The sequence below is a fragment of the Ipomoea nil genome, unplaced genomic scaffold (assembly GCF_001879475.1).
Source record: "Ipomoea nil cultivar Tokyo-kokei standard unplaced genomic scaffold, Asagao_1.1 scaffold0222, whole genome shotgun sequence".
Taxonomy (NCBI): Eukaryota; Viridiplantae; Streptophyta; class Magnoliopsida; order Solanales; family Convolvulaceae; genus Ipomoea; species Ipomoea nil.
Window position 1 is genome coordinate 355,240 of NW_017616650.1, and position 20,850 is coordinate 376,089.

At 37.6% G+C, this 20,850-nt stretch overlaps 2 protein-coding genes across 2 annotated transcripts; both read right to left on the reverse strand.

Annotated features, from left to right (window-relative positions):
• Window positions 1–1,018: 1,018 nt before the first annotated feature.
• Window positions 1,019–2,170, reverse strand: LOC109193657. The gene is made up of 2 exons (XM_019344512.1): window positions 1,891–2,170; window positions 1,019–1,791 (listed from the first exon to the last, which is right to left on the reverse strand). The coding sequence occupies exons 1-2, from the start codon at window positions 2,168–2,170 to the stop codon at window positions 1,019–1,021; spliced, it is 1,053 nt and encodes a 350-aa protein (XP_019200057.1).
• Window positions 2,171–5,170: 3,000 nt separating this feature from the next.
• On the reverse strand, window positions 5,171–6,355 carry LOC109193664. The gene has a single exon (XM_019344520.1). The coding sequence runs from the start codon at window positions 6,353–6,355 to the stop codon at window positions 5,171–5,173; it is 1,185 nt and encodes a 394-aa protein (XP_019200065.1).
• Window positions 6,356–20,850: the final 14,495 nt, after the last annotated feature.

Sequence of the window (20,850 nt, forward strand, 5' to 3'; positions counted from 1 at the left end):
ACGTTTGAATAACATGAAATGACGCTTTTGCCCTTTTTTTTTAATGAGTTAAGATTTTCCGGTCATAATTTGCCAGTAATTTGGCCGGCGTGACCAAAATTGATAGAAATTGCATAGTCAAGGTATTAAATTAACATTTTTAAAAGTCAAGTGTTGCAATTAACACAACCCTAATAGTCAATGGACCAAAATTGAAATTTTCTCTTTTTGAATACTACTAACTCAGTGTTACAATGTAATATCTGTTTATAATTATTTTCTCAAACTACTAAAGCAAATCCATGATCTCCCGTTTAGAAGAGTCACTTTATGTCACTAGACCACAAAGTGATTTGTTTCAACTCTAATTAAATATTGTATAAAAAAAAGGAGATATTTTGGAGTATTAAAGAAGTGGGTGAACTCGTGTAAAGCGGTAAGAAATATTGTGTTTCCACTACATGTTTAATTGGTGACTTTTTTAAATTATTATTTCTTTCTAGAACTCAAAATTAATTGGTTATAGTAACGCGCAAGTGGATCAAATGAGTTTAGACAAGATACTGTTTATATGATTGAGAACTGTCACTAACCCTTGTAATTTATTTATAATAATAACTACACTAATTTATCATCAACTAATGACTAACAAATTTCCAATAAAAACATCATATTTAATTTTTTTTATTTTTTTTACTTTGGGTGATTTCAGCCTTACCGGAGTAATTCTAATTTCTAAGCCCACATGATTCCGCTTCAGTCATTATATCGTGGTGCACCGCGGTCAAAACGACGTCGTTTCTTTACGTAAAGAAACGGCGCGCTGTTAGTTTTAACGGAGCGCACATTTTTTTTTGTATGTTAATTACAAACTAACACAGTGACACTACAGTATATCTAAATCGATACTGCCTCACATATTATTTTTATATTATCAAATGAAACTGCAGTTATATCAAAATGATACTGTAGTTGTGGTGAAATGAAATTGCAGTGTATATAATTTATTTATTTTTTTTGAAAGGAGCCTGTTCGGCATTTATTCAAAATATGCTGAAATAGAGTGGGGCAGTTCAAAGTCCGCATACATACTAGTCAACTGATTAAACGCAGTAGACGCTAATGTATGAGCTAAATAATTATCTAATCTAGGAATGTAATGAATCAAGCAGTAATCAAAAGACAATAAACTAGTTCTGCAACTATCAATGGCATAGCCCAAGTAAGACCGAGATGAGTGCGTTGTAGATGAAAGATATTGTTGGAGCACCAAACAATTAGTGTAGAGGTCGATAGATTGTACTTCTCGATTTCTTAGCCATGATAAAACTTCCTTGCATGCAAAAGCCTCCGCCATTAGGGGCGAAAAGCAGTCTATGATAGGAGCGGTCATAGCCGACACGTAACCTCCCTGTGAATTCAGAATAATAGCCCCCACCGTTGCCTTGTTTGTTCGCGGGTCGTAAGCCGCATCGAAATAACACTGATCCCTCGAGTCTTGCATAGCATGGTGTAGCACAATCGGTGCAGGCAATTGCGGTACTGGCAACATGGCTGCGGCGTCTCCCCTCGGCGTGCGTACTGCCGCAGCAGTTCGGTTGGGCGCTGCCGGCATGACACGGGTAGGTGGCGCCGTGGAGTTGGCTGGCGGGCTCTGTCGAACGGGGTGTACTATCTTCCATGCATTCAAGGACGATACAACCATTGCTACTACCTTTTGGGGTCTGGGCAAATTTGCCTCCCAAACAACTCCATTTCTTGTTCGCCATATGTAGTATAAGAGGGCCACTGCATAAATAATCCCATCATCATCTAAAATATTCATCAAATCATTAAACCGATCACTGAAAATATTTGTGACACTATTGGGGATTGGAAGGTTAGATTGTGCACAAATGTTCGCCGTATAACCACATGTGATCAAAGAATGCACAAGATTCTCATGCTCAACTCCACACATTGCACAAGTTGGATCAATATCTACTCTCTTTATAAGTAAGTTCTCCGTAGTGGGTAAAATATCATTTAGAGCTCTCCATAAGAATGTTTTCCACTTTGGGGGGACTTTTAGACTCCATAATTTTTTCCATTTATCAAAGGTTCCCGCCGGTTGGGAGTAATTGCCTATCACCACTTTATATCCATCTTTAACAGAATATTCTCCTCTTGGGTCTCCATACCAGTACCACATATCTTCATAATTAGGAGACACAGGTATTTTTAAAATTTTCTCCACATCCTAAGGTATGAAAATATCTGTTAGAATTTCCTGATCCCAGGTTCCAGTCTGTTGATCCATCAAACACACCACTTTTGCCTGTGCCAACTGAGGCGGTTTTTCTGTTAAAATTCCTGGTTGATTTTCATCATGCAACCACGGGTGGTCCCAAATCAAAGTTGATTTGCCATTTCCAATCCTGCGCCTGACTCCCCCACAAATTAAACCTTTAGCCGCCATAATACTCCGCCAATAGAAAATCGGGTTATTTCCCAAGCATGCCTCATAGAAAGAATTAGTTGGGTAATACCTGGCTTTATACACTCTTGAAACCAGTGACTGTGGCTGTGTCAGGAAGCGCCATGCCTGCTTACCTAGCATTGCAAGATTAAAGGCTCTCAACTCTTTAAAACCTAGCCCTCCAAATTTCTTTGGAATACACAGTTTATCCCAGGCTTTCCAATGGATGCCCTGATCATTCCCGGATCTCCACCAGAATCGATTCATAGTTCTCTCAATGGCCGTACATAGATTCATAGGCAGTAAAAATACACTCATTGAGAAAGTAGGCATAGATTGAGCCACACTTTTCAATAGAACTTCCTTCCCTGCCTGTGATAAAAGCTTCTTATTCCACGAGCCAATCCTCTGTCTTATCTTATCCTCTATATAAGAAAATGCCTCCCTTCTGTTCCTGCCCACAAATGATGGAAGCCCCAAATACTTTCCAAAATATTGAGCCTGCATTACCCCCAATATATCAGCAATCTCCTCCCTCACTTCATCCTGTGTATTCGTACTAAAACATATATTCGATTTGTGATAATTAACCGCCTGACCAGACATGTTTTCATAAGCTGCTAAACAACGTTTTACCACTCCTGCTTCCTGGCTATTAGCTTTGAAAAACAGTAGACTATCATCAGTAAAGAACAAATGGGTAATGGGGGGGCGCCCCTCTCGCAACTCTACATCCATGTATTTCCCCTTTCACTTCTGCCTGGTTTAACAATATCGAAAGGCCCTCAGCACAAATAATGAACAAGTAAGGTGATAGAGGATCACCTTGTCGCAAACCACTAGTTGGGGTTATTTGATCACTTTTTGAACCATTTATCAGTACACTGTATGACACAGTGGTCACAAACATCATCAATAAATCCACCCATCTGTCATCAAACCCTAGCGTTCTCAACATCTTTTGCAAAAACGACCATTCCATACGATCATAGGCTTTTGCCATATCCAGCTTCAAAGCCCCCCAGCCAGCTAATCCACATTGCTTTCTGTTTAAATAATGGCCAACTTCCGCAGCTACCAAAATATTATCTGTAATAAGTCTTTCAGATATAAACGCACTCTGGGATTCAGATATAACATTCTCCATCAGCGGTTTCATTCTAGATGTAATCACTTTTGCCATAACTCTGTAAACAACATTACTCAGAGCTATTGGCCTATAATCAGAAACCATTTTCGGGGTTTTCTTTTTCGGGATCAAAATAATATTCGTCTCATTCAATCCATCCGGTAAAGAGCAATTATTCAGGCAATTCACAATAAACGTAGAAACATCAGAACCTACCACATCCCAAAAATGTTGGTAGAATCCGGGGTTCATCCCATCCGGTCCTGGTGCCTTATCCGGGTACATTGAAAACAAGGCCGCTTTTATTTCATTCTCCTCAAAAGGCCGAACCAGCCTCTCATTCTGCGCGGCAGTCACACGGGGTTGTATACTCTCAAAGAAATCATCATTAACAGTAGGTGAACTCGAGCTAAAAATATCACGGTAATACTTCAAAATAACATCTCTCATGGCCTCTCCCTCTATCCAATCCCCATTATCATTCATAATTTTAGTAATGGTATTCTTTTTCTTTCGGTGAGAAGCATACCTGTGGTAAAATTTGGTGTTTGCGTCCGCATCCTTGAGCCAGTGCTGTTTGGCCCTCTGCCTCCAGTATGCATCCTCCTGTAACTCAATACGAGTTAGGCACTCATCCAATCTCCGAAATTCGGCTAGGGACACCGAATCTGTACACCCCCTGAGGCGCATCTGCTCTTTGCGTAAGGTAATAATCTTCTCACCAAATTTATGAAAACGGTCTCCACCCCATCGTGTTAACCGGTTTCCACAAAATGCAGTACACTCCTGCAGTCCCCTATCTCTTCCTTCACCCCATGATTTCTCCACCACCTCCCTACACCCTTCATCATGTAGCCATGCCATCTCAAAACGAAAACCCCTACCCAGACCACTCGGCCTCCCCCGAAGATTGAGAATCCCAAGGAAAAGGAAAGAGTGATCTGATTTTTGGGTCAATATGTTTTGCACATTCGCATCAGCCACCAACTCTCTCCAAGGCTACGTGGCCAACACCTTATCCAAGCGTTCCTCTATCCAGTTCGGAGTGCCTTTCCCCTTCTCCCAAGTGTAGGGATACCCAGACATCGGTAATTGTGTCAAACCACACTCCTCAATAGTCTCTCCAAAACCCTGTAGTAAACTGTCCGGATGAGGGTTTCCCCCTCGTTTCTCATACTGAAATAAGAGATCATTAAAATCTCCAATAATAACCCACGGCAGATCCGACTTACTTGCTAATGAACGGATAAGGTCCCATGACTCCCTTCTTTGTGGACGTTTCGGGAAGCCATAGAATCCAGTCATCCTCCATCTATCAAAACCAGGAATAGTCACCTCAATATCAATGTAATTATTTGAATAGCCAATTAGTCTTGCAGAACTATTCGTCCTCCATAACATAGCTAACCCCCCACTCAAACCAGAATTATCAACATTAAATAGGCCTTCGAACCCAAGCTTTACCCGAAGACGCTCTGCATGATCTCGGTTAACCTTAGTTTCCATCAGAAATACAAAATCGGGCTTCTTACGGGACACTATGTCCTCAATTTCCCGAAATGTCCGTGGATTACCCAAGCCACGGCAGTTCCAGCTCAATGTACTCATTGGGTTGGGCGGGTCTGCACCGCAGCACCCGCCATCTGCAAGTTTTTTTGAACCTCTGCCATTGTTATATCTTCCACCACCATCACTCCTTCATCAACCCGCCCTGCCCTACCACCCCCTTCCTCCGGTACGGCCGAATAAGTGTTATTCGGTTCCACCCTCACACCCAACTCCCCCTCACTCCCAACCCCACCATCCGTTCTTCGCCGTTTCGGGTCCACCCTTACTCCCTCTTCCTCCCTCACTGGCTCGTTATCCCTCCCCAGCCCCGACTGCCCACCTCCTCCCTCACCCGCTATCCGTCCCCCTATTCCAGCCACAACCGGCCGTTCTCCTGCCACACCCCGCTGCCCAAACCCACCCATACCAAAACCAATTTCTTTCCTCCTCTCTTGCCCTATTCTAAACCACTTATCCCCCATCACTTTAGCCGGACTATTCCCTCCTGCCCTCATAGCCGCACCATAGACATATTGATCCGAAGGTATTAAAGAACGCCGAGCAGCTAAGCAAAACTTATCTGTATGCCCCATTATACCACAAAAGAAACAAAACATATGTAAGCGCTCGTACTTGAAATTTATCCATGTCCACGTCCCATCCCGCATTATCATCTTCATTCGGCGTTTCAAGGGCACAGTGACATCATGCGTAATACGTACCCGGTAGTACGAAGTCCACGGTCTCTCAAAGTTTCGTTCATCATACCGCAAAAACACCCCCGTGAAATCTCCAATCCTTTCAAGCACCTTCACCGTTCGGTATCCTAATGGGATATCATAAACCTGCAGCCAGAAATCCACCGTGTTCAACACCACCTGAGTTGGATCAACTCCGTCATCCAAAACTTGACACAAAAAAGTCGTGTTTTCAAACGCCCATGGCCCCTCCTCTAACACCTGGCGCATGTCAGCTTCATCAAAAAACGTAAAGAGATACAGGTTCGAGAGTACATCTGTTATCTCTATTCCCATGAGAGGGCGCCAAGCCGAGGCCATCACCCTCTTCATTACCTCAACCTTCATGATCCGATCGGTGAGAAACCTTCCCACCAAAGTCCAGGTATTCCGCACCGGAGGCAATGCAGCAGTCTCGTAAATCTCTTCTTCGAAGCGCACACCCTCCTCTTCGTCATCCAAACTGATGTCCGCCGTCGACGCAATGATGTCGCGCACGTCCATCGTCGTTTCGTTACCAGAAGCCGATCGTAAGCAGTAAAGTTTCGAAACCCTAGAGTTCAGGGAGCACCAGCGTCGAAACCCTAGAGTTCAGGGAGAAAATAAACTTTCGCATTTTTTGTTTGATTGCCCTAGTATTCGCAGTGTATATAAAATGAAACTGAATAACATTTCACATATTTGAGTGTATATTGTACAATGAAGATGTAATTATATCAAAATGGTCATGTAGTTGTGTTTTAATAAAACTATAGTGTATATAAAATAAAATAAAATAACATTTTATATATTTGAGTCTATAAATATCAAATGAAACTGTAGTTATATCGAAATAAAACTGTAGTTGTGTTGAACCGAAACTGCAGTGTATACAAAATGAAACTGAATAACCCAGAGTTACTTTTTGCAGAAGGGTGCAGAACGGCGGGAAATGGATGCCGTTTCTTTTATTAAACAAAACGACGTCGTTTTGATACGCAGTGCATAATCGATTATGCACCGCGGTGCATGATATAATTTGTGATTCCGCTTTAGGAGTCATTGCAGATTGAGGTAAATCGCAAGTCACGAAATCAGCCCACCGATCAAACCATAGTTTTCAAGCGTGCACAATGGATCCAATCCACACCTTCCCTCATTCTAAAATTCGAACCCCCACACTGTTGCCTCCAGTCATGACATCAAGTGAAGCGATAATCTACTAACTATACGCCAAGTTTCGGGAGCTCTCATATTTAATTCGTGTTCATCTCAAATGTAATACACGTCTTATGTCTTATTTTATGTTTTCATAAGTTTTGTTTTGCCAACAACCGCAGGATGCTTGATTCTAATAATTCTACCAAAGACCAAAAAACGAGAGGTATGGATCTGTCCTTTATCTTGACAATAATGTATATGCATTTGGGAATTTGTAGGCCAATTGAGACATATCCCACAATTTATGTCTTCCATAAATCATCAGCGCAAGAGAAATGAGGAACTCTTAAGTTTGAAGTTCAAAATTATTTTATATGTTAATATGTTTAATTGAAATTAATTTTTTTCTTTATGCATGTAATTAGTTGATATTGTGTGAAACTATTTCAGTGAGTCAGATTATAAAATATGTAATAATTTTTAGCAAAAAAGTAATTTTTTTTATAAATCAACAAGTATATTATATTTTCACTAATAATTAATTTTCAAGTAACAAGTAATACTTTTCAAGGGAAAATATCACTTTTTACCCCTGAGTTATATACTTATAGCACTTTTCCCCCTCAATTATTTAGGTAAGCACATTAGCCCCCTCAATTATTCTAAAAGTGGTGTTTTTTCCCCCCTGTTATATTAAATTGACATTTATACCCTTAAAGTAAACATTTTATTTATTTTACTACTCCAACAAATTATTGTGTATACGTAGGGATGACCATGCTTTGGTTTGAATTGAACCGGATATTAAAGCAATCGAATTAATAGTTTATGGTTATAATTCAGATCTAGAACTCAATATTTAAATGTTAATTTATTAAAATTATGTATCAAAAAAATTGAATCTTGAACCGTGAACCGGCGGTTCCGGATCTGATTCGCGATTTTGAACCGTCTTTATTTTAAAATTTTATTTTTTATTTTAAAATAGTCTAAATTCAATAATAAATGTATTTTATTTTTTCAGTTCGGAACATGAACCGTCTGTTCCGGTTCACGATTTTAATAAACTCTAAATATCGGTTTGGTTGCTATAGTGTTTGTTTAGTTTGAACCAAATTATGGTCATAATTTGTTGGAGAAAAAAAATAAATTAAATATTTAGTTTAAGGGTAAATATGTCCATTTAACATTTCAAGGGGAAAAACAGTCATTTCAGTAATTTAGGGGGAAAAAATGCTATAGGTATATAACTCAAGGGGAAAAAGTGTCATTTTCCCTACTTTTCAATTAATATGTATTATTGAAGCATAGAAAAATGCAACATTTTCTTTAAAAAAAAAAAATCAACATTTTAGAGTTGAACCTCCGACTTTATAGTTACATTAGTAGGTGCTTGGTTAATAACATCTAATTTGACTACTTAAATTGAAATATTCTTAATTACAACCATAGTCTATACTTTCTAAAAAATATGAACGTTTGTTTTATGTTCTCATAAGTTAATTTTTTTAAATCTTTTTTTACATGTAAACATTCATGATAGACTTCTTTAGTGTTATATAGGGTGGGTGGATGAGGGTATGTTGCAGGACTCCACATGAAAGTTCAAAGTTGTGATAATAGAGCATCATTACTTATATATATTATTAAGGGAAAATGACGAGTTTGGTCTCTGAGTTATAATGTTAGTGACGACTCAGTCCCTGAGTTATGACTGTATCTATTTTTAGTCCCTCAGTTATGAGTGAAGTTGTGCATTTGGTCCCTTTTTTTTTTTTTTTTTTTTTGATCCGAAAGAGGGTGATACCCCAACAACACTTAAGAACCACCATTACCATGTCGTCTTGCCTTCCTACGAGTGAAGCAGACTCCTGACTGATCCTTGTACATAGCCTCCTTAATCCCCTGAGGCGGGGTATCCAGAATACAAAGGCCAACTTGATGAGCGAGGGCCAAAGAAGCTAGGCCATCAGCCACTTGATTCTGCTCTCTCAACGCATGCTCATAAGTCACATAAGCTATCCTCTCAGCCTCCATCAGGCATCTGCGTATCATGTTGTTGCACTGCAAGGTCCGTGTCTGGAGGCTTCGAATAGTGAGCAGCGAGTCGCTTTCAACTTGCACCATGTCCACGTTATGATGCCTTGCCAGGCGTAGACCTTGAAGGATCGCCCAAGCCTCTGCCTCCTCCACCGTGCAACGACCAATGTTGTAAGTAAAGCCTCCACGCCAAATCCCGTTGGAATCCCGAAGAACACCGCCACAGCTTGCGATACCATCCTCCTTACAACTACCATCAACATTAATCTTCATCCATCCCTGCGGCGGCCTCTTCCAAGCAACCAGATCAGGAATACGCCGTTCCAGTCGTGCATCCGGATAGATTCGCTTTTTAAAAGTTGCGCGCACCTCCGCATCGTAGGTTTGAAGCCATGCTGCCTTCGCCTCCCGGGTTGGTGACGTGTGCCTGAAAACCTCTTCGTTCCTCCACTTCCAGAGCCACCACAGCCGGATGCCAAACCTTTCCGGCCAATCCCCATCCAGTCCTAGTCTTGTGTCGCCCCTAAGGTTAGCCCGGAACCACGCATTCCAGTCTAAACCGTCGAGCATGTCCAGAGTGCGTCGTGGAAGGTCAGCCTCCCAAATCCCTGTTGCTCCCATGCATCGTCTGAACGTGTGGTTTAGATCCTCAGATTGTCCTGCACACCGAAAACAAGATCCATTAGTCGATAAATGTCTACGTACTCTCTCTGCGTTGGTAAGAATGCGCCCATGCTTGACCAACCAAAGGAAGAAACAAATTCTTCCGGGCAGTCTAAGCTTCCAAATTCTCCCCCAGTCTTCGTCAAGCTGACCACCGTCCTCGTTCACTACTGCCGCGTATGCCGAACTCACTGAGAAACGCTTATTGGCGTCTGGTTCCCATCCAATGTCATCCTCCACCTCCTCCTCGGCTAGCATAAAACCAGCCAGACGTTCCTGAGCTTCCATCGGAAGAGCGTGGTTCAAACATTCCCATTTCCACCCTCGGTGTCGATCCTAGTAATCCTCCACGTTCGCGTATAGTTCCGGCAATCCCAGAGGAATAAGTAGCTGGTCATATAGGGGTGTAGGCAACAGCCACTTATCCATCCAGAAGCGCGTATTCGTCCCATTTTGGACTAGGCGTATAATGCCCTGCTGCAGGGTATCCCATGCTGCCGTTATTCCTTTCCAGGTGTTCGATGTGTTTCTTCTACCGTTGCTTGGCCGCTGATTAGCCACCAACGGTTGATACTTCGTGGACAGCGTACGGGCCCACAAACTGTCTGCCTCTTTCTGAAGTCTCCAGCCAAGTCTCATCATGTATGCGATGTTCATTTCGTGGAGCTTGCGAATGCCCAGCCCTCCTGTTTCCTTACTCGAGGTGACTGTATCCCAGTTAGTGAGGCTAACCTTGTTGCTTCCTGTACTAGTGCTTCCCCAGATAAACTTTCTTGTCCGCTTTTCTAATTCGAGGCAAAGACTCTTAGGTAAAAACGTCCTAACAAGTCATACTAAAGTTATTGAAATGCTTTTAGAATTGAACAATCTTGAAATAAGAGACTAAGAAGCGAAAAATAATGTTGTGAAAGTGGTTTTGATATAAGAAGGAGAATAAAATATGAATTTCCTACTTTACCCCTCAAATTTTAAATATTCTTAACTTTTTCCGTCAATTTTAACGGTCGGGGACCAAAGCAATGTGCATCGAAAAATATATTGCAAAATAATTTAATATAGATTCAATTATAAATAATTTATTTTAAACTTTATAAAATTTGTAATGGTAATTGGCCCCCCGCACTATTAAGTTCTGGCTCCGCCCCTATATATATATATATATATATATATATATATATATATATATATATATATATATATATATTATTTATTTATTTATTTAAATCAATTTTACTTTATTTTTTTTCTCTCTCCACCCATATTCTCTTTCCTAATCATACTCACGAAAACTCCTCAAAAATCATAAAATATCTCCACTATATATTATGGATGTTCTAATGCAAACAGGCCAAAATGTTTGCCTAAAAGAGATGCTTTATTGCTTTATGCCACCAACAACAGCCAAGTTGTTAGGATATAACATTTCTATTGATATATTTTTAGCAAATTAACTTAAATTAAGACATGTTGATATTTTATTTTGATATATAGATTTAAAATTTTCTCCTACAAGGTTGAATTGTCTCAATGATCCTCACACCCCGGTCCGACAGAGCATTTGGGAGGATGTAAATCACAGTAACTCAATGGCTCATCAGACTAGACTAAATGCTGGTGCGCACAAGGGATCTATCCACTTTGGACATAATTTTTATACTACGATCATCAAAATTTGAACCTTGGTCTCTTCTCTCAAATACTACCTACTAAATCATTGCGTTAAAGATTTCCAAATTATAGAAATTTAAGAATCACGATAAGCAAAGAAGATCATGGAGATATTCTTTTGGAAGTGACGCTCCTGAAAATATTTCATTTAATATGAGCTTTATAAAAAATAAAAAAAAATACAGAAAAAATCAGTTAGTTTTCTTACTCCCGCATATTAGACTACTGTGTGATATTTTAAGCATAACTCTATTTATAGTGATTTGATTGAGTAAATTAAAGAGGTGTTGGAAAGGTGACTCATGAAGTTACATTTTTGGCAGAATGGTCAAATAGGTCATGTATTAACATTGATGGTTCATCTATCATTATGAATTAAAATATGATCCATCTAAGTTATTATACTCTCAATTATTTTTATCTAGTATTTTAACAAATTTTTAAACAGTAACCCATCTAATTTGCTTACATAGAAAAATAAAATAAAAATAACATGCTGACATGTTATTTTTTCATCTAACTTGCTGTTTTAGTCACTTTTTTCTGCACAAAAATTCAACTTATTTCTACGAATTTTACAGAAAACAGTGAATCTATTTTTCCATCGACTGTGAAATAAGTATGTTACCGCTTTGGTGGTTTTTGAACCCATTTATTGACATTGACAGTGGCATTGGTTTTGGATGGTGCGTTTATGAGGCTCTTCGGTACATACCTGAGATTGAGGAGCTTGGAAAAGAGCTGGTTAATAGACTAAGGGACAACGATGATTTGTATATTGCTCTTAATTTGAGGTATAATTGTTGGTCCCGATAGGGTTATAACGAGAGTCTAGAGGGGGGGTGGGTGAATAGACTCTTTTCAAATTTTGCCAAATAACAACCTTTCGGTGTTACAGCGCAGCTGAAATATTAGGTTCTTTTTAATTGCTTTGCATAGTTTGATGTTTTAATGAAACTTTCGGTTTGGGCGCGAATGATGAAATGATGCAGAAAGTAAATCGCGAAAATAAAGAGATAAGGAAACGAGAGTTTTTATAGTGGTTCGGCCAACTTTGCCTACTCCACTCTTCTTCCACAACTTATGGAAGGTTTGCACTATCACTCGTTAGTACAAATACACGAAAGCTTCCTTGATCACTAAGCCGGACAGCTTCCTGTAGGTTTTTCAACTCCGCGAGTTTACTCCGCCTCTATCAACGTCTTCTTCAGAGTTGAGGTTGGTAGAAAATGATTTATGATTTCTCCAACGTGGTGAAGTCTTGACTGAATGAAGGATGATTGCTTCATATAAGATGCAAAACTTCTTCAAGGTGGAAGATGAGGATTAATGAGCTTCTTCAAATATCTTCACGCCTTGACACTGGTTCGCAAAAGCTTTGTGAGAACTGAGATTGTTTAAGAGCTTTTGCTTTATAGTATTATCGAGTGAAAAGAACCAGCACATTCTTAGTTGATGAAGGTGGGTTTATATAGGTGAGGGAAATTTCATCCGTTGGAGGGAGATGAAATTTCAAACCTATTATCCAGTGGGTAAGGACCGGGGAGCTTGCTGCATTAAATGCTCCATTAATGTGGTTTGTACCATGTAGCCGTTGAGGCCATGGATAGCCTTAGGGTTTTGTCCTTTAGCTTCAGAAGAATGGTACAACTTCATTTAATGCTCCTTGGTATGCGTGTCCCACATGTTGAGGTTCTTTTGTTCCTGGGATGGTTAGTCAACTCAGACAGAAGAGACATTCTTCTCGTTATTGAAGAGAATGAATGTCTTCATGAATCGTCATAAGAATAACTGTCTCTACGAGGTGGTTGATAACCTTTGGTGATCTTTCGTTGTTGACGCTTCTGACTTCGTGCTTTGTGTCTCTTTTCGTCTTGATAGCCCAAACAAATAAACATAACTCGTTTTCGTGTGTTTGTCTATCTTAACACGAATTACAACGTGAGTTATGGCAACTTTCGTCTAGAACGAAAACAGCGATTAAAAAATAACGAAGGTTAGGGGTCTACATTCTAGGTTACATTGGTATCATCAAAATCCTAATACAAGTGTTCCTAACAATAATAACTAACACGACTTTTGATTTAATGTTTGAGGTGTAACTTAATTAACCGACTTCCTTTGAGTGTAGATACAAAAATGACATGTTTGCGTTTACTGTCTGTAGCCACAATCTAACTGAAATAGAAGCTAAGGATCATCGCGTTATGAGGTATAATGTGCAGCACTGGAAAGAGAATTGAAAGAGATAGACAACGAAGAAATGAGATTGTCATATGTCCCCGAGGGAAGCGGCCATGTTTCTGAAGGCGATGGGGTACCCCTTCACAGCAAAAATATACATTTTGCAGGGTAAATTTATGGTAACAACAGCATAGATGCATTCCGCTTAGAATATCTCTACGTGTTTTCACACTCAACACTCGCAACAGAGGAGGAATTGGAATCTTTCATGCCATATCAGAAATCCACATAATCTAAAAATACGCAAAAAATAATAAATAAATAAATAAAATTGAATTTTTCTACAAGAAAAAAGTGACAAAAATAGCAAGTTAGATGAAAAAATAACATGTCAGCATTTTGTTTTTATTTTATTTTGCCATGTAAGCAAATTAGATGGATTACTTGTTAGAAACTTGGTAAAAATGTTAGATGAAAAATAATTGAGAGTATAATAGTAATTTAGATTGACCATATTTTAATTCACGGGGTTAGATGAACCATCAATATTAGTACATGGACCTATTTGACCTTCTCCCTACAATTTTATTTTATTTTTTATTTTTTGAAACACATGAAGTTGCATATTTCTAGAAGAATCGATTTTCCTATTTGAATGGTAAGATTCTCATATTAGTTGCCCGTTAAGAACAAGCAAAAGTAGCCTTCCCAAATGGCATACCTAGTCACCATGCCCAAAATGGATGTGTGTGTTTGAAGATTTATTCATATTTAAGTTGTCAGTGGATTAGTTAGTGATTAGTGATGTCACCAATAGGCTATAGTACATCGCATCTTTTAAGTATATATAAAACATAAAGCAACACATCATCATAACAAATAAAGCGTAGATTGTAATTGCTTAATGATTAAAAAATAAAAATAAAAATAAAAATAAAAAACCAGATTGGATGATAGGACACAGCATTATTTTTTGACGTCCTGTCATATTGATATGTCCTGCTTTTAATTTTCAACCATTACTTTGATTACATAACATTTAAATTAATCAAAAAAAAATTATCTCACAGCTTCTTTTTTTTTTTTTTTAATGAGAAAGTCAATAGTTAGTGCGCTTGGGGTGAAACTTAAGTTGTCTATATATAATGACCACCTCAAATCAAGAAGATTAATAAATAGTTTTATGGAAAATCAAATTTAAAATTTTGTGGTTACCAATCTAATGGTCCAATCAACTTAACTGGGAGTTGCTCGAATCTCTCAATTTTTCAAAATTAACGAAATCTAATATATATATATATATATATATATATATATATATATATATATATATATATATATATAAAATTTTAAAAGGGTCATTACACCAAACTTCACTATTTTTCAAAGAGGGTATTTCAAACATTTGTGGTTGAATTTGGTTTACTTCAAAAAATCAAACAGTAAAAAATAATCAGATTAATAGTTTTTTGGGAAAATGGCACTTTTTCCTCCTGAGTTATATATCTATAGCATTTTTTCCCCCTAAGTTATTGAAGTGGCTGTTTTTCCCCCTGAAATGTTAAATGGACATATTTACCCTTAAACTAAATATTTAATTTATTTTTTTCTCCAACAAATTATGACCATAATTTGGTTCAAACTAAACAAACACTATAGCAACCAAACCGAAATATTCCAATTACAATTTAGAATCGAAATTTGATATTTAGAGTTTATTAAAATCGTGAATTGGAACGGACGGTTCATGTTCCGAAAAAAAATAAAATACATTTATTGTTGAATTTAGACTATTTTAAAATAAAAATAAAATTTTAAAATAAAGACGGTTCAAAACCGCGAATCAGATCTGGAACCGCCGGTTCACGGTTCAAGATTCAATTTTTTGATACATAATTTTAATAAATTGACATTTAAATATTGGGTTCTAGATCTGAATTATAACCGTAAACTATTAATTCGATTGCTTTAGTATCCGGTTCAATTCAAATCGAACCGTGGTCATCCCTACTTATACGCAATAATTTGTTGGAGTAGTAAAATAAATAAAATGATTACTTTAAGGGTATAAATGTCAATTTAATATATCAGGGGGGAAAAAGCACCACTTTTAGAATAATTGAGGGGGCTAATGTGCTTACCTAAATAATTGAGGGGGAAAAAGTGCTATAAGTATATAACTCAGGGGTAAAAAGTGTCATTTTCCCTAGTTTTTTTTTTAAAAGAGGAATATTATGGTCTTATTTGGCAATTAACAGTTAGTACTTAGTGGTTAGCAACTTATGATAGCAGTTTTGACTAGCGAAATCAATTAGCTGTTTAATTTATAGAAAGATATTTGGTAAAATTTACTATTTAGTATTAGTGGTTAACATGTAAGAAGACATATAAAGACATTATATTTTTAGTGTTTTTTTTTTTTTGTTATTGATAATAATGTTATAAGAATTATAACTATTTAGAAAATATAAGTTATCCATATATGTAATATTTTAAAAAGGAGTTAATACTTATTTTGGTCCATTGACTATTGAGTATTGCTTAATTTAATCGACTTTGAAAATGGCTTAATTTGGTCTTCTAACTTTAAAAATCGTACTTAATTTGGTCCTTCATTACAAAATCCGTTCAAAGACTGTTAAATTGAAATGTAAAACGGCCAATTCACTGTGTTTCACCCCTTTCAAAGTTGATGCATTTGGATTCTACTCTAATTCAAAGACAGAGAAACCCTAACTACGAAATTGTAGAAATCAGACCAAAAAATCTGAAATAATAGCTTGAAATTGTGTGCACAATGATTAGGGGAATTTAGTATTCTACGAGTTTGATTCAAGAATGAGGTATCGACGAAGGATTGAGAGAAGAAATCCCTACATACGGGATGTGTTTTTTGGATTTTTTCACCTTCAATTTGTGCAGCTATCCGATCCAAAAGCCATGAATTCATAATAACAGATAACCCATAAGAAAAAGTGGCAGTAATGGCGGCCATGGACGTACGATCAAAAGAAGAAACTTCTAGGTGAAAAATGGGGTGAGATTTAACTGTTGATCTAATCTAGATCAACTGTCCTGAATGAAGAAATTTATTTATATATATATATATATATATATATATATATATATATATATATATATATTTAAACGACGCTTAGCTTCCTAGAAGATGAATTCTTCAAATCACGAGCTTCTTCTTCTTCTTCTTCTTCTTCTGCTGCTGCTGTTGCTGTTGCTGTTGCTGTTGTTGCTGTTGTTGTTGTTGTTGAGAGAAAACGAAGGACTATATTAACTGAGGTCCGAAATCAATACATTGGAAATAAAGGGAAAAGGAAAATCAGACTTGGATAGGGCTTTTCAAGTAAGTAAATGGGCAACCCTATTCGTGGACCATTTAGCAAACAAAAAGCTAACATTAGTAAAAGATTTAGCTATTTCCCTAACATCATGAAGGGTTAGATCAAAAAAAGAAATTAAGCCTTGATGATGAATATTCTTGGCAACTTGTAGGCATTCGGTTTCCACTTGGATGTTGTTGTTGTTTGAGAGAAAACGAAAGACTATATTAATTGAGGTCCGAAATCAATACATTGGAAATAAAGGGAAAAGGGAAATCAGACTTGGATAGGGCTTTTCGAGTAAGTAAATGGGCAACCCTATTCGCGGACCACTTACCAAACAAAAAGCTAACATTAGTAAAAGATTTAGCTATTTCCCTAACATCATGAAGGATTAGATCAAAAGAAGAAATTAAGCCTTGATGATGAATATTCTTGGCAACTTGTAGGCAATCGGTTTCCATTGGATGTTATCATACTGAAGATTCTTTTTTAGCCATTAAGCGCTTCCCGAATACCTATGGCTTCAGCTTCGTTAGGCTTGTAGAGGTTGAACACAGGGAGAATTCGGGCAACAATAAAAGAACCCAGGCCCGTACTAATTATTCTATAATTAGTACTTGTAATCATTTTGATAAGGGATTTGTTCTCCAATCAAGCTCAATTTCTTTGATATAAATAAATCCCTAGTCTATATAAATATATGGCAGAATGGTCAAATAAGCCCATGTACTAACATTGATTGTTCATCTAGCACCATGAATTAAAATATGGTCCATCTAGACTATTATACTCCCAATTATTTTTCATCTAGCATTTTTAGCAAGTTTCTAACAAGTAACCCATTTAATTTGCTTACATGGAAAAATAAAATAAAAACAAAATGCTGACATGTTATTTTTTTTCATCTAAGTTGCTATTTTTGTCACTTTTTTTGACAGACAAATTCAACTTTTTTTTTTTTTTACATATTTTCCAGATTATGTTGATTTCTGAGGTACAATCTACACTGAAGACCAAAACCAGAAAGAAAAAAAAAAACAAAAAGAAAAGGATGCCAGAAAATAGAAAATAAAAAAATATATATTGAAGAGACGAAAATGTCCTTGTCTAAAAGAGGTTTCACCAGAAAAGTTATCGGAATGAATAAAAGTGTGCAAAATATGATGGTGTGGATGTTAAATGACAAAAACGATAATATGTTACTAAATTTGGAATTGTCATCAAAGACAATGGACCTTCGTTGGAATTACCTCCATTTTAAAATGTCTAAACTCATACTTTTAATTAAAAAATTCATAAATATTTTACGAAAAGGGTACTCAAGAAAAATTAAGTCAAAGGAAAATATTCATTATGGTCAACGGGAAAAAGGCTCAATTTGGCGAAAAAAGTCTTCCTTCTATACTTTCTCAACCTACTGAAACACAAAGAACCAATAACGTCTCTACTGAGGCTCGAACTCATAATCTTCCAAATGAAAGTCCAACCCGGATACCATTAGACCACATAGTCCTAGTAAGTCTTCCTAGGTATTTAGTTTGATGATATTTTTCAGATTTTTTATTTCCAAATCTCTCTATTCACTCTCTTCATTATTTAAGTTAGTTTTTCGGGTTATTATTATTATTACCACCACCGACAACACCACCACTACCAGCACCACCACACCATTATTGCCACCACAACCACCATCCATGACACCACCACCAACACTAACGCTTCCACCACCACCAACACAACACCACCACTACCACACCACCACCACCACCACACTAACACTAACACCAACACCAACATCACACCAACACCACTACCACGCTATCACCACATACTACTACTGCTACTACTACTACTAGTACTATTATTTCTAGGTTTCCAAACAGATCCTTAATTTCTAAATGAAATTTTCTTCTCCCAACTAAATGAAATTTTCTTAATTATAAGGAATAAGGTTCAAATTGGCCATTGAACGTAGCCTGAAAATGCAATTATGCCACTGAACGGAGAAAAAAAAAGTGCAATTAGGCCACTGAACACTCCAAAAACGTGCAATTTCACCTGATAGAAGGTTATGTTGAGATTAATAAGAACAAGAAAAATAATAATGGCAGTAAAGGATAAAGAAGACATGATTTACGTGGTTCGGCAATGTGCCTACATCCACGGGAGTGAAACTATTCTCTTATTATTTGTGATGGTGTAATGGTGACACACAACCCTTTAGGGATACAACCAATATATTTAAAGGCATCCAATCCCTATACAATAGGTCTACCCGTTTCTCTCCTACTCCTAGTATGAGACAAACACTTATTCCTAATCCATATATGAGACAAACTCAACAATCTCCACCTTGGCAAATATGTTCTTTAGGAGAAAATATAACTCAATAAATCTCCACCTTGACGAATATGTTCTTTAGGAGAAAAGACTTATCTCACCATCTCCACCTTCACATATATGCCCTTTAGGAGAAAAGACTTCTCCACCTTCGCAAATATGTCCTTTAGGAGAAAAAGATAACTCAAAAAATCTCCACCTTAGCAAATATGTCCCTTAGGAGAAAAGACTTATCTCACCATCTCCACCTTCACAATTAAGATTCATCAGCATGTACCACGTCCGTAGCTTCCTGCTTCTTCAACTCCTTCCAATCAGCCTCTTCCAGATCAGCTGGCTTTTCCGCCTTCAAGGTTTTCAGAAGGCCTTGTTGTGCCAACAAATCTTTTACCCTAGATTGCCATAACCCAAAATTCCGTGGTTCATACCAAATCCATGTCCCCTCCTGGTATCCACGCTGCCCCTAACACAACAGCGCCCCTGCAAAGTCACACTAAACTCGTGTGCCTTGCCCAATGCTCCACTAACCATCAATTACCACTGGTCAGCAACACGCACCACGCAGCATCAAACGTTTCCCCGTGCATGTTCACGAACTGCTTCGTCCCAAGCAATCCGTAACACCAAGCCATATTAGCCTAGCTCATACCAGCCGTGACTCATGACAAGCCCGACTCATACCAGGTCCATATCCCCTCCTGGTATCCACGCTGTCCCTAACACAACAGCCCCCCTCACCACCTTCTCATCTAGCATCTAGAAACGCCCAATAAGTCCAAACAATGTTCGAACTTGTTACTAGTTACCGCTAAAACATCACCTAGTGTATCTTCTTTCTTTGACTGGAACATGAAATTCTCATCAAACACTGCATCTCTGCTAATCACCACCTTTTTGGTTGCAGGATCCCAAAACTTATATCCTTTTACACCTTTCTTATAACCCAAAAAGATGGACTTCTTCGACTTGGCATGTTACTTGATCAATAGATCACCACGGACATCACTTGGTGGCAAGGTTCCTGAGGAGGTTTGGTTAGGTAATCCTGTAAGTTTTGATCACTTACGAGTTTTTGGTTGTCCTAGCTATGTGCTTATTCCAGGTGATGAGCAATTTGTTGAGATTAATAAGAACAAGAAAAATAATAATGGCAGTAAAGGATAAAGAAAACAAGATTTACGTGGTTCGGCAATGTGCCTACATCCACGGGAGTGAAACAATACTCTTATTCATAGTGATGGTGATAGTGGTGACACACAACCCTTTAGGGATACAACACATATATTTAAAGGCATCCAATCCCTATACAATAGGTCTACCCGTTTCTCTCCTACTCCTAGTATGAGACAAACACTTATTCCTAATCCATATATGAGACAAACTCAACAATCTCCACCTTGGCAAATATGTTCTTTAGGAGAAAAGATAACTCAATAGGTTACCATCAATTTTAGCAGGTTACCTGCTTACGTGACATCGGAGTTAGCATTTTTAATAATTTTTAATAAGTTTAAAAAAAATTGAAACAAAATTAAAAACAAAAACTAACAAAACAAAAAAAAAAAAACAAAAAACAAAACAAAAAACAAAAAAAAAAAAAACAAAACAAAACAAAACAAAACA